Source organism: Pipistrellus hanaki (genome assembly GCF_964339955.1).
Source record: "Pipistrellus hanaki genome assembly, chromosome: 8".
In the NCBI taxonomy this organism is placed as follows: domain Eukaryota; kingdom Metazoa; phylum Chordata; class Mammalia; order Chiroptera; family Vespertilionidae; genus Pipistrellus; species Pipistrellus hanaki.
The window spans coordinates 15,199,023-15,223,648 of NC_140510.1; the positions used below are offsets into that span (position 1 = coordinate 15,199,023).

General features: G+C 44.8%; 2 protein-coding genes across 2 annotated transcripts in view; one reads left to right on the forward strand and one right to left on the reverse strand.

Moving 5' to 3' along the window:
* The window catches only part of GPR39 (G protein-coupled receptor 39), a 187,533-nt gene extending 181,359 nt beyond the window's left edge, over positions 1 to 6,174 (forward strand). Inside the window, exon 2 of the mRNA XM_084893313.1 lies at positions 4,743 to 6,174. Within this exon, the coding sequence (XP_084749439.1) occupies positions 4,743 to 5,278 (536 nt within the window). The 3' untranslated portion in view covers positions 5,279 to 6,174. The remainder of the gene's footprint in view (positions 1 to 4,742) is intronic.
* The window catches only part of LYPD1 (LY6/PLAUR domain containing 1), a gene marked incomplete at its 3' end in the record, with an annotated part of 37,809 nt that continues 18,874 nt past the window's right edge, over positions 5,692 to 24,626 (reverse strand). The window contains exon 3 of the mRNA XM_084893317.1: positions 5,692 to 5,927. Within this exon, the coding sequence (XP_084749443.1) occupies positions 5,692 to 5,927 (236 nt within the window). The remainder of the gene's footprint in view (positions 5,928 to 24,626) is intronic.

Genomic DNA, 24,626 nt, shown 5'->3' on the forward strand with positions numbered 1-24,626 from the left:
TCTAAGACTGAATCCAGACAGAATATTGAGATGTGCCTACTTTCCCTGTGGTCTGAGAGGGCCCTGCCTCTCACGGCATTCCATGCTCTGCATGTCAGCACTTGGGCCTACAACTGAAAAACAACACTGCATTTAAATGCGATGGGCTTGATTGCCAATTTAGGGTAGAATTCAGTGTTCTGAGCAGTATGTCAAGATCAAAGGCATCCTGCCCTGCACCCCCACCCCTCGTCCCCGCTCCTTCCCCTGAGATCCCGAGTGAATCACTTTGCCTGGGTCCCGACATCCGTGGGGTTCTGCGGCGGGTCTCTCTCCTGTCTCCAGCTCTCCGATGACTCTGAGAGGAGTTCTGGGGACAAACAGCTGCCTCCACTTTAAAGGTTAGAGGGGATCAAGCGGAGCCCGGTCAGGTGTATGAGGGCTGGCGGGCTCGGGTGGCTTAGTGCCCTTCTGCAGACTAATCCGAGCTGGATGCTGCGGAAATGCCAGGCTCGGTGCGGGATGCTGCTGCACGTGGGCATCCTTCTGTCTCCTAAACATCTTCACTCTGCAGAGAGCAAGCCTGTGTCACCGCCTAATAGCCCTTGTTATTTTCGTGTAGTGATCAGAGAGGAAAACTGGAAGTATCTAATGTGTGTATGTGTGGGGGGGAAGATAAAATCTGAAGGTATTTCTTAAGCCAGAGCACAAGACGGTCTGGAGTACAATGCAGATCTATCCATAATTCAGTTAAAACTGTTTACCTACTTTCCATTACTGGGTTCAGTCCACTGATCTCCATTCAAGTTCACACTCAAGTTATTTAACTGCGGGCTGCACGCTACACCACACAGAGCAAAGCGTTATAGATTTTTCCAAGTGTAATATGCACGTCCAAATTGATTGGAGCCAAATGTAAAGTTAGTCAAATCTTTAATATGCTCTATTAAGGCGTGACTAACACTTTAAAGCTTTGTCTCCGCCGCAGAGTAGCTGGGACTGGTGCTGACCCGGTTGCAAACAGCCATAATAAAACCACCTTTGGGTGTGATGTTTATTCTCAACGATGTGTCATGTGAAATAATGAACTTTTTTCAAATGTAAAAGTGAGCCATCACCCGGCCTTATAAAATGACAAACTTTACAAGGATGCTGGCTTGGTCCCCTCGCCCCAGGAGAGGCTAACCTCTGTGACATCGCCACGGGCACACACCTCTCATCTGTTGTTGGCTGTACCCATAAGCCCAAAGCTCCATTTTCCCAGATCAGAATTCTCTCTCACAGGGGGAAAGGCACCAGCCACTTTCCCCACCTCTCGTGAGGTAAAGTGTATCCCAACATCCTCGCCAGGGATTTGGCACAACCAGTTTCAGAGTGAGAGGCCAGGTTTAGAAAGAGCAATGTAAAACAGAGTGTGCTTTCATCATTCTCTAGGCTCTAGGTAAGTTGTAGCCCCTTATATGGAAGGCTTTATGCGAAAGGATGGATAAAATGTGACTACACCATGGCTGAGGATCAAGCTGGGTTGCATGGTCAGACCCGAGGATGATAAATTCAGGCCAGGGGTGTCCTTGGTGTGACAGGACTGTCTGGGTATGTGGCCTGAAAGGGAGCAGGTGGGGAAATGGGAATAGAAGGAAATAGGGAGCCCTGCTATTGGGGGGGGGGGGGGGGGCGCTACAAAGGCTATTTAAGCCATGCTGTAGCCACCAGCCACCTCTTGCTGGTCCTAAATGAAATATGCTGTAAGCATAGAGCCACACTGGCTCTCAAAGACTTAGTATGGAGAAAACAAAAACAAAAACAGAAAAACAAAGTAAAACATCTCGTATATAACATTAGCTTGAATACACATTGAAAGTATACACGGAATGAAAATATTTGGGCTGTATTGGGTTACAGAGGCTGTTATGAGATTGATTTCCCCTGTCTCTTTTTGGTTTTTAATGTGGCTACTTGGAATTTTAAAATCGCATGTAGGTTACATTATATTTCCGGTGGACAGTGCCGCTATATATCCACTTTGCATGGTAGAATTAGGGCTCATGCCTACTTCCCCGTGTTGACTATATTTTTCAAACTGGAAATATGAGAAACAGACAATATTATGTCCTTGAGGAAAAAGTACTTATCTTGGATTTTGAAGTTCGGCAAGCATGTGTCCTAGTTTATATAGCACATGGGCAGGTAACCTTGTCTGAGACTCACCTGTAACAATTTTCACCTTACCAGGCTGTTATCAGAAGTGCGGCATGCATAGGAAATTAGCAGAGGATGCTTAGTGCAGAGCCTGACACAGGGAAAACCCACCGAAATTGGCATTATTCTTGGTTATAGCTCAAGACCTGTTGGATGCCTAATCTTGAATCCGGGTCCATGTCTAACTCAGCTCCCTGGTTCTTGTTGTCCATTTGGTGTCACATCTACTGACTTCCACAGCCAGGAAGCCGAGATTTCCCTTCTTTTCCTCCTCACTGAAGCACCTTGGGCCTGGCTCCCTATGTTCTGCTACTTTAAGGTACTTCTCACCTATTTCAGCTCATTTCGATTTCAGAACCAGAGTTCTCTCTCCTGGCTACAACTATAAACCAGGCCACAACTCTTTGTTAAGCCCTACTCCCTGCCTCATACCAGGTGCTGAGGTGTTGTTTTCTCTGCCTCTGCTTCATTCGATGGGAGAATCAATCAATGCATTTGGTGCCAGGCGAAGGTCGGAAGGTAACAGATCAGGGTCATGCAGATAAGAGATGAATGGGACAGGAGCGAGCAGAAGAGAACACTTGGATGTCTTCTCCCCACCCACCCACAGCGTGCCTTCTTCCTCTTTCTTCCGCCGGCTTTAAAACTGCGCTATGTTCAAGCTGTGGAAAGTACAAGGCAGTTCTCAGATTCTTACCGCCTCCTACCGTGTGTAGCACAGCACTGATCTAACCCTGTGCTCCATTCCCAGCAGATGAAGATAGCTGTACTTGTTCTCAGAAAGTCAGCGGCGGGGAAGACATAGCTTCCCTAGGTGTGCTGAGGCCTAGCTCCTGAGCAGTTAATGAGGTGATCCTCTCAGTCAGAGCTGCGTGAGATCAAAACAAGGAGAAATGACTTAAGAGCACAGATGGAATGACTTAAGCACAGGGGCCTGGGAATGCCCGTATGCCCGTGCTTCAGAAAACTGTGTAAAAAAGCCCCCAATTTCCTCCCAAAGTTGTTTTTTTTTTTTTTAATCAGAAAAATGTTGATTTGTGTTCCCATCCAGCCGCTGTAAGTAGGTGATTCAGAATACACCCTTGACTTAAAATGATCTCTTTTGCCTTTTTATCATATCGCTATGTGACTTTGCCTGCTTTATTTTTAGATTTACTGAGTGTTTTCAAGGTAGCAAATTCAAAGTAAGGAAATAAGCAAATTGGGTTGTATTTCAAGCTTGGGCTGAGATTTGACTGGAGAAACCCTTGGAAATTAACAGGGAGCAGAGTTCCTACAGCTCTCTGCTAACAGCTGCCATTCATGGAGGGTTTGTTATGGTGGGGGGGGGGCGGGGGGACTGGGTTATTTCAGTGCCAGAGAATTCACCTACGGCCAGTCTGCCACCAGGCAAGGGATGCTCAGGCGAGAGCGTGCAGGAGGGCCCGCCCTGGATGGGTAAACATGGCGTTTTCCCTGGAGCATTAATTAGTGAAATATTTACCGTCGATCAGAGGCAGGAAGGGACCATGGCCAATAATCACTTTCCTGTGGTTTCCTAGAAAATCGGAGGGTTTGTAAAATGTAAATTTCCCTTATTATATTATTCAAATTTAGGAGCGGGATGAAGCATTTCTGGAGATCGGAAACAGCTTTAGCATATCAGCTCTGCTCACTTACCTTCTGGTCCCTTGCCGGCCCTCCCACCTCACCCTGCTGCTGCTTTCTGATCTGACATCTCTTGTTTTTGGTTTTTTTTTGGGGGGGGGGGGGCACTGTAGAATAAATGCTCATGAATATCATGAATGCTGTGATATTAGTTGACTGTGGCCTAACTGAATCTTTCTCTGTCAGAGGCCACAGAAATAGCGATGACTGTGTAAGTTGGAAGGCAGACATGTGGGCAGCCAGACCTATGTCCAGGCCGTCAGCTTCTGCTCAGTACCACAGGGCAATGAGCACCTACTGGAGGAATGTGTAGGAAGTTTTTCTAGTTTCCATTGTGTTTGGATAATTGTCCTTTTAAAAAACATTTAAAAAGAAGCAATCGCTGTTGCAGATCTGAGCATTATAATTACAGGTGTGCAAACCTCATAAATGTCTGTAAAAAATTCGCAGTGACAGGCTCGTCCTGACGTTGCTTCCCTAAAAACTGAACGTGAGATCAGTGTCACTAAAATAGGCTTCTTTGTTACCATTTCCATTGGTCTTCTTTAAAATGCAAATATTTCATCAGACGTGGCTATGCTGTATACATCGATTAAAAAAAAAAAAAGACATAACTAGATTAACGGACTGCATAAAATGCTTCTGGACACACAAACCATTTTTAAATGAACAGGCATTCACAGGTACCAATAAACTGTCTAAAGCATTTAATGGTCTTGAACACAGTCAACTCCCCCAGCAGTGAGAGGAGGGGACATTTTTTGCGGAAGCTGTCAAACACAACATTGAAAAACGGGGTACCCGTTTTTTGGCCAATGAGCACAGAAGGGAGGGGCAAAATTTGGTGGTTTTGCTGTTCTCATGCTGTGTGTTTTGTTTCTTTTCTCTCTCCCCACCACCACCACCCGCCTGCTCAGGGCTGATCGTGTTGACCTTGGCCATCTGCTGGATGCCCAACCAGATCCGGAGAATCATGGCCGCGTCCCGGCCCAAGCACGACTGGACGCGCGCCTACTTCCAGGCGTACATGACCCTGCTGCCCTTCTCGGACACCTTCTTCTACCTGAGCTCCGTCATCAACCCGCTGCTCTACAACGTGTCTTCGCGCCAGTTCCGCGCCGTCTTCTGGCAGGTGCTGCGCTGCCGCCTGACGCTGCTGCACGCCAACCAGGAGCGGCGCCTGCGGGGCCTGGCCGCCTCCGCCTCGGCCTCCCCGGGGGACAGCGCCCGCTCCCGCCGCCCGCTGCTCCGCCTGGCCTCCCGCCGCAGCTCCTCCTCCTCCGCCAGGACGTCCCCCAAGGTTTTCCTGAGCACCTTCCAGAGCGAGGCCGGGGCTGGAGCCAAGCCCCAGCCTGAGCCCCAGCCATCGAGTCCCGAGTCCCCGGAGCCCGGGTCGGAGACGGCTCCGGCCAGCGCTGCTGCAGAGAACGGTGTTCAGGAGCACGAAGTGTGAAGGTCACCTTGGAAAGCCTGGGGTGCTAGCCTGCCCTGCCGGTGACAGCCACATCTCCCGCACACGGCTGTGACACCACACCTGCTCCCGCACCACCGGGCACAGGAGCCGGAGCCAGGGGCCTCGGGCAGGCAGATGCCCACTTCGGTCTCCACCTCTGCAGCCTTGTCGCTGGTTACAGACGGGTTCTGTGCCATCCCCTCCCTTCTCCTAAGCACACGCTGAAGATTCAGTCAGGCTGGATTGATTCAGAGCTTACAAGAATGTTTCACACGGAGCTCTTCCGTTAGTTGCAAAGGGACGAAAAGAACAAGAACGCAGGCTCCCTACCCAGAATCAAAGCATGCCCGGAGAGCTCATGGACCAGGGAGCGAGCTGGAGCCGAGGAGGATGCAGGCGGGCAGGCGTCTCCCTCAGCAGTGCGCCAGGAGGAGGCCGGCTGTGAGGAGCAGGAGGGTGGCGGGCAGCCCTGGCCGGAGGGAGGGGGCCGAGCTGCTCCTCTTCTTGGGCCGCGGCCCGTTGCACAGGGGGGTGTTACAGCAGCTGATGCACACCGAGTTCAGTTTCCCGGGAGAGCAGAAGGACTGGTACCCGGCCGAGGCGATGAGGCAGGCTGCGGAGGAGGCACACGACTTGCGGTACATGATCCCTGCAACAGGCCCAAAGGAGCGGGGTTAACCTGTGCTGAACAACACCCCGTTCCCCGTGTGTCCTTCCGCCCCCTACCTGCCCAGAGCCTGGGTGGGACGGGGGGTGCTTTGGGTTGTGTTGCTGAGACCTCCCCAATACAGGAGGTGCACCGGGAAGAAGGCAGTCCCATTGCACCTCTTTGGACAGAATGGTTCCAAAAGCGATCTGAGGTGCAGCGCCACTGAATAAAGAGCTGTCAAACCAAAGTCCACTTTTTTTAAAAGTCTGAATTCACACCGTGTACTAGATACAGAGCGTTTTACCTTGTTGCTGTTCAAACTGTTTCATGCTAGAGGGCCACCAGCTGTTTGTCTAGATCTCACTTCTGTTATTATCACTGTATCAGCGACACCAAGAGATGGCTCTCCACTGTGTGTTTGAGAACACTCCATGACTTAATAATCAAGACCAGGTCCCCATGGGAACAGGTCAGATCCCTAGTGAAGGGGCCCTGTGTGCAGAACAGCCTTGTTCTCAGGGAAGAGACTTGCCCTTAGAACACATGGCCATTTGGCCGGTGAGCATCTCACAGCACTTAACACTCCCCGTGTGGGCACATCTGAGAAGGACAGGTGCCATGTCCACACTGCAGCATAGCATTCAGTGTAGGGTGTCTTGGACCATCCTAACAGCAGAGCTTATGTAAGTGCTTTCCTGCACACCAGGCACTCTTCAGAGAGCTGTGGTGTCCTAGAGATCAGTGATCGGCAAACTTATTAGTCAACAGAGGCAAATATCAACAGTACAACGATAGAAATTTCTTTTGAGAGCCAAATTTTTTAAACTTCTTCTAACGCCACTTCAAAATAGACTTGCCCAGACCGTGGTATTTGTGGAAGAGCCACACTCAAGGGGCCAAAGAGCCGCATGTGGCTCACGAGCCAGTTTGCCGACCACTGTCCTAGATCCTTCATTACTAGGATTTGAAGAGGCTCCCATGGTCATCCCCATTTTACAGATGGGGTACCTAAGGCAAGAGAGGTTTAGCTAACTGGCCCGAAGTCACACTACTAAAATGTATTTGAACCTGGCATTCTGCCTCTATGCCATCAAGTTTATATTACTGTATAGCAAAGCAGAGAACCAATAAACCAGAGTGGTTTTGTTTTCTTTGGGGTGGGGGCTTTACTCTGAAGATAGCTTTTGGGGTTTGTGTGGCTCGTTAGTATCATTATGTTTTTTTATTGAGACATAATTGACAGAATGATTCTTTCTGGCCAGATAACTGGTAATGCTAAAGTTGGTCCTGGAAGTGAACAGCTTTGCCTCGTTGCTGCCCTGCACAGCAGCGGATACATTCTGCAGTGGCCAGGGAGCTCCTGACTCCCCGTAGGAGTGTGTTTGCAGGCCTTGCTTTGGTTTGAGGCTCCCCTTCCCCTTTGAGAATGGCTGTGTTAGGTGCAAGAGAAATGGTCAAGATCAACTGCCCAAAACTTCCAAGAAGGAGGTAAAGAGGTGCCTTTGATTTTATATTAATACGTAGTTTTGTCATATTTTTCTATATGCACCTGTAAGGATTGGTGTTCTACCGCCATTAGAAAAGCCTGGAAGTAGCTGCTCTGGTGAGATAATGCCTGTGGACAAAGGATACGTGTGGGGGCAGGGGAAGGGAAGAGGCACTGTTTCACTTCTACGGAACCTGCTATATAATCTCTACGTTTTCTATCCATTGCCCATGGTAGGGAATTACGTTTTGCTCACTATCTTTTTATTCTTAACTATTAAAATCACTATTATTTGTCAGTTCAACTTTAGAAAGCTTTTTCCTTTAAGTAAATATTAAAAATTCAAAAGTATTTATTGACTTTATTTTCCACCGTGAAAAACATTCAGGCATTCAGATAAGGTGACCGCCACTTCCACCCCAGGTTCTCCTCAGAGGGAAGCACTCCCATCAGTTTCGGATGGTTCCTTCCAGGCCTGTTCCTGTGCATTTACATATTCGCCCATGGAGAAATAGTGTGTGTGCGCACACATGCGTTTGTTAACAGCATCACCTCTATATGCTGTTCTATAATTTGCATCTTAACTTAGTGACATGGCTGAGGATTTATTTTTAAGCCTAACTCTGCAGGGCTCGGCATCAGTGATGAGGTAGGTTAGTTATACAATGAATGAGGGGAGCCTCGAATTTTGCAGTTGCCACCAGCGGGTACCTCCAGGTTTCTTGGCTTTGGTGGCCATTGGGGCTTAACACTGTGGGGCCACAGGGCTGTGCATTTTCAAAGCCACTTGAGAGTCTGGCTCCCAATTCATCTGAATCTAGGTGCTGACTGAGCTCCTCTTTGGGATGCTGGCTGGTTGTGGCACACCTAAACCACTGGGAGCCTTTAAAAATAGGTGGCTTGGGCAGTCACAAGGTGTGAGAGACAATCAAGAGACAGGGCAGGTTTGAATGATGAGGTTCATCTCTTACACAAGGCCAACCATTCGAGACTGGAAGAGGGGCTTTCTGATCTAATCCCTATAAATTAGCACAGAGAGTCAAGAAATAAACAAAAAAAGGTAAAACTTCAGAAAATAAAACCTTAGTGAGATGAAGATAAATCATTAACCTGGTAAAGAGCTCAAAGTAATGAGCTTACTGAACTAGGTAGTAGAATGGATGAATACAGTTAGAATTTCAACAAAGAGACAGAAAATGGAAAGTACCAATGAGAAATTACAGAAGGGATGAAGACAATGACTGGACGGAAAAATACACCGAAGGGTTCAACAGCAGACTAGATAAGGCAGTCGGGTCTGTCAGCTCAGAGACAGGGCAGTGGAACTCACCCAATCAGTGCAGCCAAAAGAAATAGAATGAAAAGAAGCTATGATACCTTAAAGGACAACATCAAGAGGACTAGCATTCACATTACAGGTGTTCCAGAAGATGAGAGAGGAAGAGGCGGAAAACTTATTTGAACAAAGTGCTGACTGAAAAAACTTCCCTGACCTGGGGAAGGAAACAGGCATACAGACCTAGGAAAGCCAGAGTTCCAAATAAGAGGTACCCAAAGAGACACAGACCAAGGTATGTTACACTTAAAAGGTTCAAGACATTGATAAAAGCTCGATGGTAAAAAGAAAAAAAAACTAATGTACAAGGGAACCCCCATGAAACTATTGGATTTTTCAGCAGAAATTTTCCAGGCCAGAAGAGAGTGGCATAATATCTTAACAGTGCTAAAAGAAAACATTTCAACCAAGAATACCCTACCTGGCAAAGTTATTCATAACTAAGAAAATGATATATTTTTTTTAAGTTTTCCAGACAAGTAAAAGCTAAAGGAGTTCACCACTACTAAGACATAATTACAAGAACGGTTAAAGAGACTTGCATAAGCTGAAGGAAGGGATGCTAATTAATAACAAGAAAACATGTGAAAGTATAAATCCATTGCTAATGGTAAACATATAATAAGGTTAGTGTATTAATCACTTAAAAGCAAAGCTAGTATGAAGGTTAAGCGAGAGATGTTGCAAAAATAACTATAATAATTAGTTAAGGCATACACCAGATAAAAATATGTAAAATGTGATAACAACATGAAATGTGGGGAGGAAGATAACAATGTAGAGCTTTATGATGCATTCAGACTTAAGCTGTGACCAACTTAAAATACAGAGTCACGAAAATGAAGAAGCAAAAGAACAAGATAAAACTTTAGAAAATAAAACAAGATAAAGATGAATAATTTATCTGGAAAATATAAATTATTGTGTGTAAGCCTCATACTAACCACAAAGCAAAAACAATAGTACATACACAAAAGATAACGAAAAAGGAATCTAAGCATACCACTAAAAGTCATCAAGCCACAAAGGAAGAGAGCAAGGTAATAAGGAGCAGAAGAACTACCAAACAGACAGAAAATAATGAACAAAATAGCAATAAGTATATATCTATCAATAATTACTTTAAAATAAATATACTACATTATTTAATAAAAAGACAAAGTGGCTAAATGGATTTAAAAAAAAAACAATGAAAAAATAAGACGCATCCCATAAGCTGCTTACAAGAAGCTCACTTCAGATGCAAGGACACATTCAGATGAAGAAGGGTTTGGGAAAAAATCGTCCATGCAGATGGAAGCCCAAAGAAAGCTGGGGTAGCTATGGTTATATCAGACAAGATGAACTTTAAAACAAACACTGAAGCTGAGACCGGTTTGGCTCAATGGATAGAGCGTCGGCTTGGGGACTGAAGGGTCCTGGGTTTGATTCCGGTCAGGGGCATGTACCTTGGTTGCAGGCATATCCCCAGTAGGGGGTGTGCAAGAGGCAGCTGATCGATGACTCTCTCTCATCGATGTTTCTAACTCTCTATCTCTCCCCTTCCTCTCTGTACAAAATCAATAAAATATACTTAAAAAAATAAATAAATAAATAAATAATAAAACAAAGACTGAAATAAGAGACCAAGATTGTGTATCATTAGATAATGGTAAAGGATCAATCCAACAAGAGAATATAACATTTGCAAATATTTATGTATCCAATATAGGAGCAGCTAAATATATGAAACAAATATTAATGAGCAAAATGGAGAAATAGACAGCAATACAATCATAGTAGGGGACTTTAATATACCACTTGCATGAATGGATATATCATCCAGACAGAAAATCAATAAGGAAACATTGGCCTTAAAAGGCACATTAGACAACATGGACTCCATATGTATACACACATACATACACACACACACACACACACATGTGTGTATATATATATACTATATTAAGTGGCCAGATTATTATGATCTCTGAATGCATAATAATCTGGCCACTCAATGTATATCCTATATAATAAAAGCTTAATATACAAATTGTCCCCTCCATCAGGAGTTCGACCAACTGGCAGGCCGGCCAACTGCCCATGTCCCCTTTCCCTGGGCAGACCCCACCTATGCACGAATTCATGCACTAGGCTTCTATATATATGTATATAAATATACATATATATATATTTTTTTCAGAGATCATAATAATCTGGCCACTTAGTGTGTGTGTCTATGTATATAGACACACACACATACATTCCATCCAAAAGCAAGAGAATACACATTTTTTCTCAAGTACACATGCAATATTTTCCAGCACAGATAAGTTAGGACAAAAATGAATCTTAAAAACATAAGATTAGCCCTAGCCAGTTTGGCTCGGTGGATAGAGCATCAGCCTGCAAACTGAAGAGTCCCAGGTTTAATTTTGACCAAGGGCATGTACCTTGGTTGCGGGAACATCCCCAATAAGGAGTGTGCAGGAGGCAACTGATTGATGTTTCTAACTCTCTAACACTCTCCCTTCCTCTCTGTAAAAAAATCAATAAAATATATTTTTTAAAATTAAGAAAAACATAAGATTAAAATCATATTAAGCATGTTTTCTGACTAAATGGTACAAAACTAGAAATCAGTTACAAGAAAACTGGCAAATTCAAAAATAGGTGAGAATTAAACAACATACTACTAAACCATTAGGTCAAAAAAGAAAACAAAGGAAAAATAAGAAAAAAACCTGAGGCAAAGGAAAGTGAGATGACATACCATAACTTAAGCAGGGGTCCTCAAACTTTTTAAAGTGGGGGCCAGATCACGGTCCCTCAGAGAGCTGGAGGGCCGGACTATATGAACTACTAATTCCTACTGTAACACCTCGGCTGTGCTCACTGCCCAAAAAACCTGGCGGGCAGGATCAGACTCCTCTGCGGGCCGCATGTGGCCCGTGGGCCGTAGTTTGAAGACCCCTGACTTAAGGGATATAGTAAAAGTAGTTTTAGGAGTGAAGTTCATAGAGATAAATGCCTATCTCAAGAAACAAGAAAAATCTCAAACAATTTAACATTACACATCAGAGAACTACAAAAAGAAGAAAAAAATTAAGTCCAAAGTTCATTCAAGGTAGAAAATAAATATCAGAGCAGAAATAAATGAACTAGAAACTAAAAATATCAATGAAACCAAAAGTTAGTTCTTTAAAAATAGAAACAAAGTTGACAAACCTTTAGGCTCACTAAGAAAAAAATGAGGAAACAAAATCAGAAATGAAAGAAGTGACCTAAAACAGATGCCACAGAAATACAAAGCATCATAAAAGGCTACTATAAACAATTATACACCAATAATTGTACAAACTAGAAGAAATGAAAGAATTCCTATAAACATAACCTGCCAAAACTGGTTCATGAAGAAATAAAAAATCTAATCAGACTAATTGCTAGTAAGGAGATAGATTCAATAGTCAAAAATCCCCAAAGAACAAAAATACAAAATCAGACAGCTTCACAGGTGAATTCTACCTAACATTTAAAGAAAAATTAGTACCAGTCCTTCCCAAACTCTCCCCAAACAATAGAAGAGGAGGGAACACTTCCAAACTCATTTTATGTGGCCAGCATTACCCTGATATCAAAACCAGGCAAACACACCACAAGAAAAGAAAATTACAGGCCATGTCCCTGATTAAAACAGCTGTAAAAATACTATTAGCAACAAACTATTAGCAAAGAAAATTCTACTATACATTAAAGGAATTAATAAATCATGATCATATGAGATTTATTCCAGGGGTGTAAGGCTTAACACACAGAAATCCATCACACCACATTAACCAGATCAAAGATAAAAATCACCTAATCTCAACAGATACAGAAAAAATATGATAAAATTTAACATCCATTTATGATAAAAACTCATAACCAAGTGGATTTAGAGGAAATGTACCTTAACATAATATCATATCCAACAAACCTACAACTAACATCGTATTCAACCTTTAAAAGCTGAAAGCTTTCCTTCTAAAATCAGAAACAAGGCAAGAATGTTCACACTTGCCACTTTATTCAACAAAGCAATTACCGAAGAAAAGAAATAAAAGGAAACCAAATGGGAAAGGAAGAAGCAAAAATGTCACTATTTGCAGATGATGTATTATATATATTAAAATCCTAAAGACTCCACAAACGAAGAACTAAATCAATTCAGTAAAGTTGCAGGATACAAAAATCAATATACAACAATCTGTTACATTTCTATACACTAAAATGAACTATCAGAAACAGAAATTAAGAAGACAATTCCACTTACAATTGCATCTAAAAGAATAAAGTACCTTGAATAAATTTAACCAAAAAGGTGAAAGACCTGTACACTGACAACTATGAGACACTAATGAAAGAAATTAAAGATGATGCAAACAAAATGAAAAGGTATTCAATTTATCTTTATGGACTAGAAGAATGAATACTGTAAAAATGTCCATACTATACAAAGTAATGTAAAGGTTCAATGCAATCCTTATCAAAATTCCAATAAAATTTTTCAAAGAAATAGAACAAACAATCCTAAAATCTGTATGGAACCACAAAAGACCCTAAATAGCTAAAGCAATCTTGATAAAGATAAACAAAGCTGGAAATCACTTCTTGATTTCAAACTACATTACAAAGCTATAGTAATTGAAACAGTATAATATTGGTATAAAAACTGACAGATCAATGGAATAAAATGGGTACCCAGAAAAAAACAAGAATAAGAACAAAAACACAGCATAATCCACTGACAACAACAAAAACACCCTATGTTTAATTAATTTATAACTAAGTAGTCAATAATACACAATCGGTAAGGATAGTCTCTCTAATAAATGGTAATAGGAAAACTGGTTGGCCACATTAAAAAAAGGAAACTGGACACTATCCTATACCCTACACAAAAATTTACTCAAAAAGGATTAAATGCTTGAACATAAGACTTGAAGCCACAAAACTCCTTAAAGTAAACATAGGCAGCTAGCTCCCTGACATTGATCTTAGCAATGAATTTTTTTTTTTTTTGATCTGACACCCAAAGTAAAGGCAATGGAAGTGAAATATAAACAAATAGGACTACATCAAATTAAAAATTTTTCCATAGCAAAGGAAGCCATCAACAAAATAAAAGGCAACCTACTGAATTTGAGAAAATATTTGCAAATTATATACCTCCTAGGGGTTACTACCCAAAAGTATATAAAGAACTCATATAACTCATTTGCAACAACAACAACAATAAAAAGAATCAACCAAACAAAAAAATGAAATTAAAAAATAGGCAGAAGATCTGAATAGGCATTTTTTGAAAAAAGACATACAATGGCCAAAAGGTACATGAAAGGATGCTCAACATCACAAATCATCAGGAAAATGCAAATCAAAACCACAGTGAGATATCACCTCACATTTTTTAAAACGGCTGTTATCAAAAAGATAAAAATATAAGTGTTGGTGAGAATTTGGAGAAAATAGAACCCTTGAGTACTGTTAGTAGGAATGTAAACTGGTACAGTCATGATAGAAAACAGTATGGAAATTCCTGAGAATGTTACAAATAGAACTACCATGCCATCCAGCAAATTCAACTTGTGGATATTTATCCAAAGAAAACAAAAAAACATTAATTTGAAAAGATATGTGCACCCCTTATGTTTATTATAGCATTACTAATGGCCTGGTACACAAAATTCATGCACATTAAAAGGGAATTAATTAGAGGAAATATTTTAATATTGCTATTTGCCCTTCCTCTATAATAGAAGTGTCTGGCTGGCCCCACCCCCATTGGGCAACACCAAGACCTGGCCAGCCCCACCCTCATCAAGCCCTGCCAGGCCGGGGACACAGCCTCATGTTCTCATGTTCTGACACTGAGTCGCGGGGGGGGGGGGGGGGGGGGGGGGCGGAGGGGTGGCCTCAGTTCCCCTGGCACTGGCACCAGGGTGGGAGATATGGCCTCAGGTTCCCCAGCCCCTGCACCGAGACAGGGGACATGCGCTGGGGGGTGTTGCCTCAGGGCAGGGCGCAGCCTCAGGTCCCTGCTGATTGGTCCTTAAGGCATAATGGTGTCATGACCATTTGCATATTAGCCTTTTATTATAATGATGATTTGTAATAGCTAAGCTATGGAAACAACCTAACTGTCCATAGATTGCTGCATGGATAAAGAAGATATAATAAACCACTATAAAACCATAAAAAAGAATAAAATACTGCCATTTGTGACAACATGGATGGACTTGAAGGGCAATGTGCTTAGAGAAATAACTTGGACAAAGACAAATGCCATATTATATCACTTATATGTGGAATGTAAAACAACCCCAGCTCATAGATACAGAGAACACACTGGTAGTCACCAGAGGTAGAGAATGGGGGGATGGGGGTGATTGGAATGGGTGAAGGGGGTCCAAAACTATAAACTTGCACTTACAAAATAATTAAATCATTTATCCTTTCTAATAAAATAGCAATATGCAAATTAACCATCACTCCACTATACCCACCAGCCAATCAGAGCAAGTATGCAAATTAACCCCAACCTAGATGGCTGTGGCCACAGAGAGCAGAAGGGAGACTTGAATTTCCCTTGCAATGGAGGAAGCCAAGCTTTCCACACACCCTGGAAGGTACAAAGTTTCAATTATAGGAGGTAAATAAATTCCAACAGATATGGCGGCAGCCACGGAGCTGGAAGAACAGGAGGCTAGGGTTACCCCTGGTGATGGAGGAAGCCAAGCTTCTGCAGCCCTGGCCCGCTTAGGCCTCCACTCCAGGCTAAAAGTTTCAATTATAGAACATACATAAATTCCAGATACCAGGGCCTCTGCTTGGGTTGCCAGGGGGCATGGCTGGCCTGCAAACCACCACAGGTCCCTCACCCAGGCCTCCCCACACCCCAGGGGAACCCCCACCCTGATCTGGGACACGCTTCAGGGCAAACCAGCCAGCCCTCACCCATGCACCAGGTCTCTATACTATCTAATAAAAGAGTAATATGTAGATTGACCATCACTTCAACACACAAGATGGCTGCCCCCATGTGGTCAAAGATCCTGCCACCATGTGGACACAAGATGGCCACCACACAATGGCCAGCAGGGGAGGGCAGTTGGGAGGCACCAGGTCTGCAAGTGAGGGCAGTTGAGAGGGGCCAGGCCTGCAAGGGAGAGCAGTTGGGGGGATCAACCTTGCAAGGGGGGGCAGTTAGGGGTGACCAGGCCAGCAGAGGAGGGAATTTGGGGGTAAACAGGCTGGCAGGGTAGCAATTAGACATCAACCAGGCTGGCATGGGAGTGGTTAGGGGGTGATCAAGCTGGCCGGCAAAAGCAGTTAGGGGCAATCAGGAAAGTAGGCAGGTGAGCAGTTGGGAGCCAGCAGTCCTGGATTGTGAAAGGGATCCCAGATTGGAGAAGGTGCAGGCTGAGCTGAGGGACACCCTCCCCCTCCCGCCCTGTGCACAAATTTTGTACACTGGGCCTCTAATATATATATTAAGGACCATTGCCTAAGCAACTGTTGGACCATTGGACCATTCAACTGGTAACTATAATACGCACTGACCACCAGGGGGCAGATGCCCAATGCACAGGCATAGAAACATGGAACAGACTGATGAATCTCATAAGGAAGGGGGGTAGGGGGGAGGGCAGGAAGAGATTAACCAAAGATCTTATAGGCATACTAAGGCCTAGGGTCCCTTGTCCTGTCGTGTGGGGATTAGGCCAAAACCTGCAGTCCACCATCCCCTGTGAGAGGGTGAAGGGCAGGCAAAGGGTCCCCACTGGTGCACAAATCCATGCACTGGGCCTCTAGTATATATATAAAAGCCCAAGCGACTGGTCAACTGAATTGACCAGTCACTATGACACGCACTGACCACCAGGGAGCAGATGCTCAATGCAGGAGCTGACCTTGGAGGTCAGTGTACTCCAACAGGGGGAGCACCGCTCAGCTGACCAACAGGCACCAGACACCGGGCTTATGGCTGGCGAGTGCTGCTGCAGCGGTGCCCACAGCGGAGCAGCAGTGAGCCTACCGAGTGGCCACAGTGGCAGGTGCAGCGGGGCCAGGATGAGCAGGAGTGCACAGCACCCAGTCTGAGTTTGGGCTCTTCCCAGCCACCTGCCGCTTTGCGCACTGCTACATCCCTTGGGGGATGTTGGACTGCTGGTTTTGGCCGATCCCTGCAGGCCACGCAGAGGGACCCCATATGTACACAAATCTGTGCACCAGGCTTCCAGTAGAGAGAGAATGTACAGCACAGAGACTAGTTAATATTGTATTGCATATCTGAAAGTTTCCTAAGAGATAAAATCATACAAATCCTCATCACAAGAAAAAAATTGAAGCTATGGATGGTGATGGGTGTTAACTTATGTAGATGGATAAATTTATTACGGTGATCATTTCACACTATATACAAATATCAAATATAAAAATGTTCTACAAATATTCACTTATTTAATCATTATAATAACTCTAGCAATAATGGCCCAATGGTAAAACTGAGGCAGAGAGAGGTTAAGTGATTTGCTTAGGGGCCATACAGGTAATTATATGTAGAGCCAGGATTTGAAATCAGGAATCCTGGCTTTAGAATAGCTGCTTTTAAGGACTCTGCCCCACTGCCTACCATGGTATAATATGCTTTTGTTGGGAAAAACATGGCAAAAATTACCTGCATATATATACATTCTGTATGCCCACTCATAAATATTTCTGGAAGTGTACACAAGAAAGGGACACTACTGGTTGTCTCTTGGTAGGCATACTGGGTGGCCACAGGATAAGGTATGATGGAAAACTGTAGACCCATTTGAAATCAGAACAATGCAAATGAACATTTTTAACCTTATACAATAAACAGTGCTCCCACTGTTGATGATCCAAGCCTTTTCTTTCCCAGGGTGGCTGTCCATTCCTACTGTGTCCACCAGGGGGCTCTGGGGAATGAACACACCCTCCAGAAGAGAGAGCTAGAGTTGCCTCAAAGCCCAAATCTCAGGGTCACGTGGCAGGGGCACTTGTGTCTGTCTATTTTTCTTCTATCTTAGCCCCATGAGCTCAGATCTGGGTCCAGGAGAGGAGGAGCTTAGGTGAATCAGAAGGAGCCCCGCTGATGGAATATAAATTGGCCTAAGAGCAATTTGGAAGGATCGCTGATAATTAAAAATGTACAAATCCAACAGTTCCTCGTCTTGGCATTTACCCTTCAAAACAAACAAACTCCAGCACTTGACAGGAAAAAGTACATTTATACTATGGGGTGTTAGACGGCAGTTGAAAGTGCAGAGCTGTATATTGATTTGGCTCAATTTAGTGATTATTGAATTATCCTATAATGATGTGGTTCTCAATGCAGACAGGCCTCGGGTTACATTAGACTCCACATACTTCGTTTCGTGGTTAAGTCACCATCTCCCATTTATTTATCATTTTGACGTATTTACATAGGTGCTTTATGTTTTTTATTAGTTATTTACCACAAGTAAAGGTCAGGAATTGTTATCTTTCTTTTAATTTTTTTTGACTGTTTCACTTTATTACTGCTGTGTATGTGCTTCATGTGAGTGACGTAGGTGCTTATGTAGGTGGGTTCTAACTTACGGCGAAAACCGAGTTATGTGGCGCCGTAGGAACTGATCTCCGACATAACCCTAGGACCTAGTGTAATTGGGAAAACAAATTTCCAACTGTTCTACAAATATACCATTTATAAAAGAAAAAACACAGAGCAATACAATGTGGATTGCAGTATGTCTGTAGGTAGGGGTGTGTGTGTGTGTGTGTGTGGACACATCTCTAAGTAAAATAGGAGAGGGGTCCAGAAGGCTTACCCCTGAGCAGTGGTAGTCCCTTAGGGCTGGGCCCCACTCAGAAAGCACTTTATTTGTGGCATCAAAATGATTTACAGTGAGGATGCATTCATGGATTGCATCTGTGATGACTAACTAAGAGAAATAAAAAGTATAAAGGGAACCCCGGGCCTTAGAATACATGGTAGCCATGGGGTCCACTCACTGCAGCCAGAATGCAGCCCAGCTCCATGCAGCAGAGACTTTCTGGAACCTCAGGTGGGCTCGGAGGAGGGCACGTGGGTCTGCCTGACTTCAGCAGCTCTGCCGTGGGCAGGAAGCGGTACCTGGGTTGCACCGCTGAGGATTGGGTTTTCCTGCAGCTGTAAGGCTATCCTGGGCCTCTCAGAAGCCACCTCTGCGAAGGGCCGTGTCCAAGAGCCAGAGTGAGAGGCTTCCCAATAGTTGAGGATGCCCCTCCCCTGCTTGACTTTAATCACTTCCAACACACAGGATTTTACTACTGGGGCTTTATTAATGGAATGCATCTCCAGCAATGAGAACTGTGCCTGGCATACAATCAGGGCTCAATAAATAGTTTCTGGATGGATGGATGGATGGATGGATGGATGGATGGGAAAAGACAGAAAGAAGTGCCATTTGAAGGAAATTCTGAAATCCCATGATAGTGAGTGCTTTCCTACTAGTTGCAACTGAGATTTTACTCCCAGGCTGGAGGGCCTGGGTAGCAAGGTTTCATGAAGCAAAGACACACCCCCAGTCTTTGGCTGATACAGGCAGGGCTGGGAGAGGCTGTGACTCAGTAACAGGGGTTCAGATCCAGAGCCAGCAGGCTGGGCAGGTTGAGGAAGGGCTGCCTGTCTGCATAGCCGGGCTAATCCCTGCTTGGGCCAGCCACAGCCTCTCCACCCGCAGGGCACAGAGATGTGGCCTGCAGTGCCAAACCATTGCATGAGACCAGAGTGTGCCTGTGGGACACACACCCTCTGTCACATTATCTTGCCTGGCTGGCATGGCTCAGCAATTGAGCATCGAATTATGAACCAGGAGGTCACGGTTTGATTTCCCATCAGGCACATGCCCAGGTTGCAAGCTCAATCCCAGTAGGGGGTGCAGGAGGCAGCCAATCAATGATTCTCTCTCATCATTGATGTTTTTCTCTGTCTCTTCCTCTCAAAAATATTTATGTGTGTGTGTGTGTGTGTGTGTGTATGACACCTGGCATCTAAACCTTTAGTGCTCTTCAAGTCTGCAGAGAGGGGTGGCCTCTGGGTTCTTGCCTTTGGATGGGTGGCTATGCTCACTTAAAGCACACCACAGATTGCCGCTATCAATCTGCCTCATCTGGAGTGTGACGGATGGGCACGCTGAGGAATAAAGGAAAGGGTACAAGAAATACAGGTTACTTCAGGGGAGCCCATTCCACTGCAGCGGCCGTGCCTCTCCCCAGGATCTGGACATTCCACTCGGATGGAAATGTATCTCCAAGAAGGATGCTGAGAACATAAGAAATGGGTGTAAGGAAAAAGGAATTAGCCCAGCCAGTGTGGCTCAGTGATTGAGCATCAACCCATGAACAGGAGGTCATGGTTCCATTTCCCGACAGGGCACATGCCTGGATTGCAGGTTCAATCCCCAGTTGGGGGCATACAGGAGCAGCTGATCAACAATTCTCTCTCATCATTAATGTTTCTCTCTCTCCCTCTCTGAAATCAATAAAAATATATTTAAAAAGAAAAACGAATTAGGTCCTTTGTACCTTACACAGTAGAATTAAGTCTATATTTGGATTGCAATGCATCCAAATACATGGTACAAAGACATTTCTGTTCCATTGTGTGTGGGTCCTGCTTGTTTTATAGACATTAGAAATAATCCTTTCGAGTCAAAGGAACTGTGTGTAAGGCATTCGGAAAAGCACCTGGCACAAACTAGGTTCTATGTAAGTGTTTGCTACTGTGCTTATCATCATCACCGCTAACATCATCAGTACCACCATCATCACCCTCACCTTCATCATCACGATCGCCATCAGCTGACCTTGAGGCAATTTGTGATTCACATGTTTAATTCACATAAGCAGCTACTTGCTGAGTTTATGCGCCTCATGGTGCATCCCTTAGAGAGGAAAGGGACTTCAATCCTCACTGATGATCTGCTCTGACATTTTAAATGACTGGCTCTTCTTTCCCCCACGGCTGCCCACACTCTATCCCAGTTCCTCCTGGATCACACGAGCCACATTTTAGCAGACAGAGAGCATTCAGGTGGAGAGGACCAAAGGCAGGCCAGGAGATGGGACAGTGGGAGGTGGGTGAGGAGGAGAAGGGGAGAGGGGGAGAAGGAAGGAGGGAGGGAGAGACAGACAGAGGGAGGGAGGGAAGGGAAGGGGAGAGAGAGAGAGAGAGAGAGAGAGAGAGAGAGAGAGAGAGAGAGAGAGAGAGAGAGAGAGAGAGAGAGAAAGTGTTCAGAGAGGATGTGGATGCTGGATGGCACCTGTCTGCTTCTCTGCAGCAAGCACTCTGTCAGGTGTCGGGCTTGCTTTAAGGTTTGAATTATTGATCACATGAGGGAAAGAAGAAAGATGGTGTTTTCTCTTTGCTCGAGTCCAGCGCGTTTTGCTTGCTCCTAACAGACTGGGTCACTGCAGACTGAGCGGGCAGAACGGAAGGCGCCTGAAACAGCCCTGCTCGAATCCGTCCACCCAGCAGTGGTCTGGGCTTTGAAGTTCCACAGCCTGAGACCCAGAGCATGGCTGGCCCCAGGCAGATATGAACACGTTTTAATGTCCTGTCACTGCTGCGATCTAACCCTTTGACTGAAACTCTGTTTCATCACGTTTCCTCAGGACGGGCTGGTGACAGTCGCCGTGCCCAGGGAGGAAAGGCAGCATTCCGCAGGCAGGGGCTGCGCCAGCCTGGCTCTCAGACCCCCGCCTGCAGGAGGACCGCCTGGGCGCTCCTTAAACACACAGGTTCCAGAGCAGCCTCAGAGGATTCAGACGTGGGGGTCTGAACTTCCACACCTCTGTGGGGAGAGAGCTCGTGCAGACTCTAAGTGCACATTGTATGTAACCTATCCAGGGAACAGTCTGGTCACTGCTGGCAAAGACCTCATTCCGCATTACAGCCCGGCTCCTGTTCTGCAGCAGGGACATCTCCGACACGCCATGATCTGCAGTTCGAAGAGGGGAGATGTCTGCTTCCTTCTCCACCGCTGGCCATGCTCTTCCAGGACCACATCTGTTCCCTTTTTTACCACCGCCCCCTCCTGCAGCCCTGTCATGACTGGCCTGTCCTAGCCGACTCATCGGATGCTGTTCATTCCACGTGTTCACTGTCAACCACTTCATTCAAGTTCAAGGTGACCAAGTTAGAAGTGCAGGACACTCCTGGAGGCGACTAGGGCAAATACTAGTGTGGCCATTGCCCCCAGTGGTGGTTCCCTCTCCTTGGTCCTTTAATATCCCATTGGGGTGACTTTTCCTGTCCAAAACCTTCACCATATATGGTAAATTTCCATTCCAAACAGTGTCGGCACACTGCTTCTGTAACGCGCTAGATAATGAACATTTTGGCCTTTGCAGGCCTTATAGTCTTGGTCACAATTTCTCAATTGGATATTCTACATTGGAAGCTGCCATGGCTAACACATGGACACAGGGGTGTGGCTGTGCTCCTATAAAACCCCACTGACAGGAACAGACTGTATTAGTCAGCTCGGCTGCCATAACAAAATACCATGGCCATTTTCTTATAGATCTGGAGCTGAGAAGCCTAAGATCAAAGTGCTGGAAGTATTAAAAAAATAAATAAAAATTTATTTTTTTAAAATGGGCCAGGCTGAAAGAAATCCCAGGGGACAGCTGGAGCAACTGGAACAATAAAATAAATAACAATAGTACTAGTTTAGAATCCATGGAATAAAGTTAATATCTATGAGTTCATACTGACATAAATCACTAACTTAATAAATAAATGTTTGGAGAAGAAGAGACAGTGCTTCCTTATAGAAGAATTTCAAGTAATAAATACAGAGGAATGAAGAAAATGGACATTAAGATTAAAACACTAACAGTTATAATTGGTGAGAGAGAGAGAGAACCATGAGGAGTTGCTGAAAATACTGAGCAAAGTTTGAGGAGGAAACAGTTTTTGTATAGTTTCCCATTATCTCCTCTAAGTTACTTACTAATTAAAAAGGGGAAAAAAACCCAAAAAAACAGTTCTTGTACAGTGGAGGAACCCAGCAAACAGCATCTTAAATAAGTGATTAAAGTTAGCATCACCAGTAATAAGATATTAACATCATGCATCTCTTGACAGGATGCCTTGAGAAGTGGTGGGTGACATATTAGTTCCGAGTGTTCTTGTAAAACTCAACCTGATCAAGATGTGGACAAAACAGAGGTTCTGAAAAGTAATGTCACAGGTGATCTGGTCATAAATTCCTTATGGGGCAGTGTGATGGGCTTAAAGGAATACTAACTGGGATTCTTCCAATCCTGATGTTTTCAAGGAACTCAAGTAGTATAATTCCTAACTCTCTCCACCTCTCTATTCCCGCTTCTCCACGGAAGGTGGAGTTGATCAGGCCAGTAAGCCAGGACAAGTGGAACAGGGAAACTGAGACCGTAGCTGACCAAACTGACAGAGCAATTTACAGCAAATACAGAGCTCGCACCCCAGAGACAACATATAGGCCTCAATTGTATTTCAGATCCAGACCCAGAAAAGCAGCAAAACCAGGTGGGCAACACCAGGACCAGCTCAATGTCTAGCGATCTCCTGTCCTGACACCTGACCAATCAGTGGACATTAGGACCCTGAAGGAGCACACCTAGAAAACTGATTAATGTTCTCCCCCTAATGCTGGAAACCGATCATTGTCACTAATAGAGAAATGTGAAAAGGGAATCCGTAAGGCTGGTCAACCTTAATTGTTCTGAATGGTCGGAGCTAATCACTCAATGTTTAGTTGAGACATTGGTAGCTAAAGCAACCTCCACCTATCAATCATATGTAAATTCTTGCTGATTGTCTATTACTGGAATTTCTTGCCTAAAGGATATGGGTGTAACTCATAACCTTAATTAAAGGGATAGCAAAGTCCAGAGCAAGGGTAGTCCTACCCCTAGAAGTGGAATCCCGCCTGGCCCCCTGTTTTCCCAAATTAATTCTTTTCTAGCCTCTCTTCATTTTGCATGCGGCCTTCTCCAGAACTTGAACCCCAATCAGGAACCCTGAACCACGTGGGATGTGGAAGGGGCTCCCACACCCTAAGATTCCTGCCTACAAGAAAAGACAAAAGTTTCAAAGTAAAGAAGCCAGTACACATATGCTCCCCTCTGGGGAGCAGCTCCCATTCTTCTCCTTCCCCCTTTCCTCTCTTCTTCTCCCACAGGCGTGCATCTCCTAAACGGGAAGGGATCCCATGAGACTTGCAACCAGGGGAGCAATGGGCAGAAGCAGCTCGTTGCAGGCTCACCCCTTAACCTGATCCCAAAGACCCCTTTTCTCTGACTTCCCAGTGAGCCAGGGCAGCCCAGCCTCAGCTCTGCTGTTGCTTCTTCTATGCTAGGCCCTTCCTTTTTTCTCTGCTCCCATTTAATAAATGTACCTCACAGTCACCGGACACCTGTTGTGAAATTTTTACTGCACGAAGTGAGGAGCCTACACATGACCGGCTGGCCCTTGGCAGACCCACCCAAGTTCCCTCCCTGGCAGTGGTAACCGAGTGACCTATCTGAGTGGTAAACATGGGCTGGATAAACTGGGCACGTGTTGTTCATCGCCCTTTTCCTTCTTGGGGGAAACTCAGCAAAGAGGTGTTCTGCTCTCCTCCTCCAGGCAAGAAACGTCCCCTCCGGCCTGTGACTGGGTGAGCCAGCTAATTTGCAGATACTAATTTGGAAGCCCATTTGACTTTCACCCCAATGCTATTCCCTCCAACCTAGCCTTTCTCTCCCCCCCGCCCCCACTTATGTTATTATTGATTTCAGAGAGAGGAAGGGAAAGGGAGAGATAGAACCATCAATG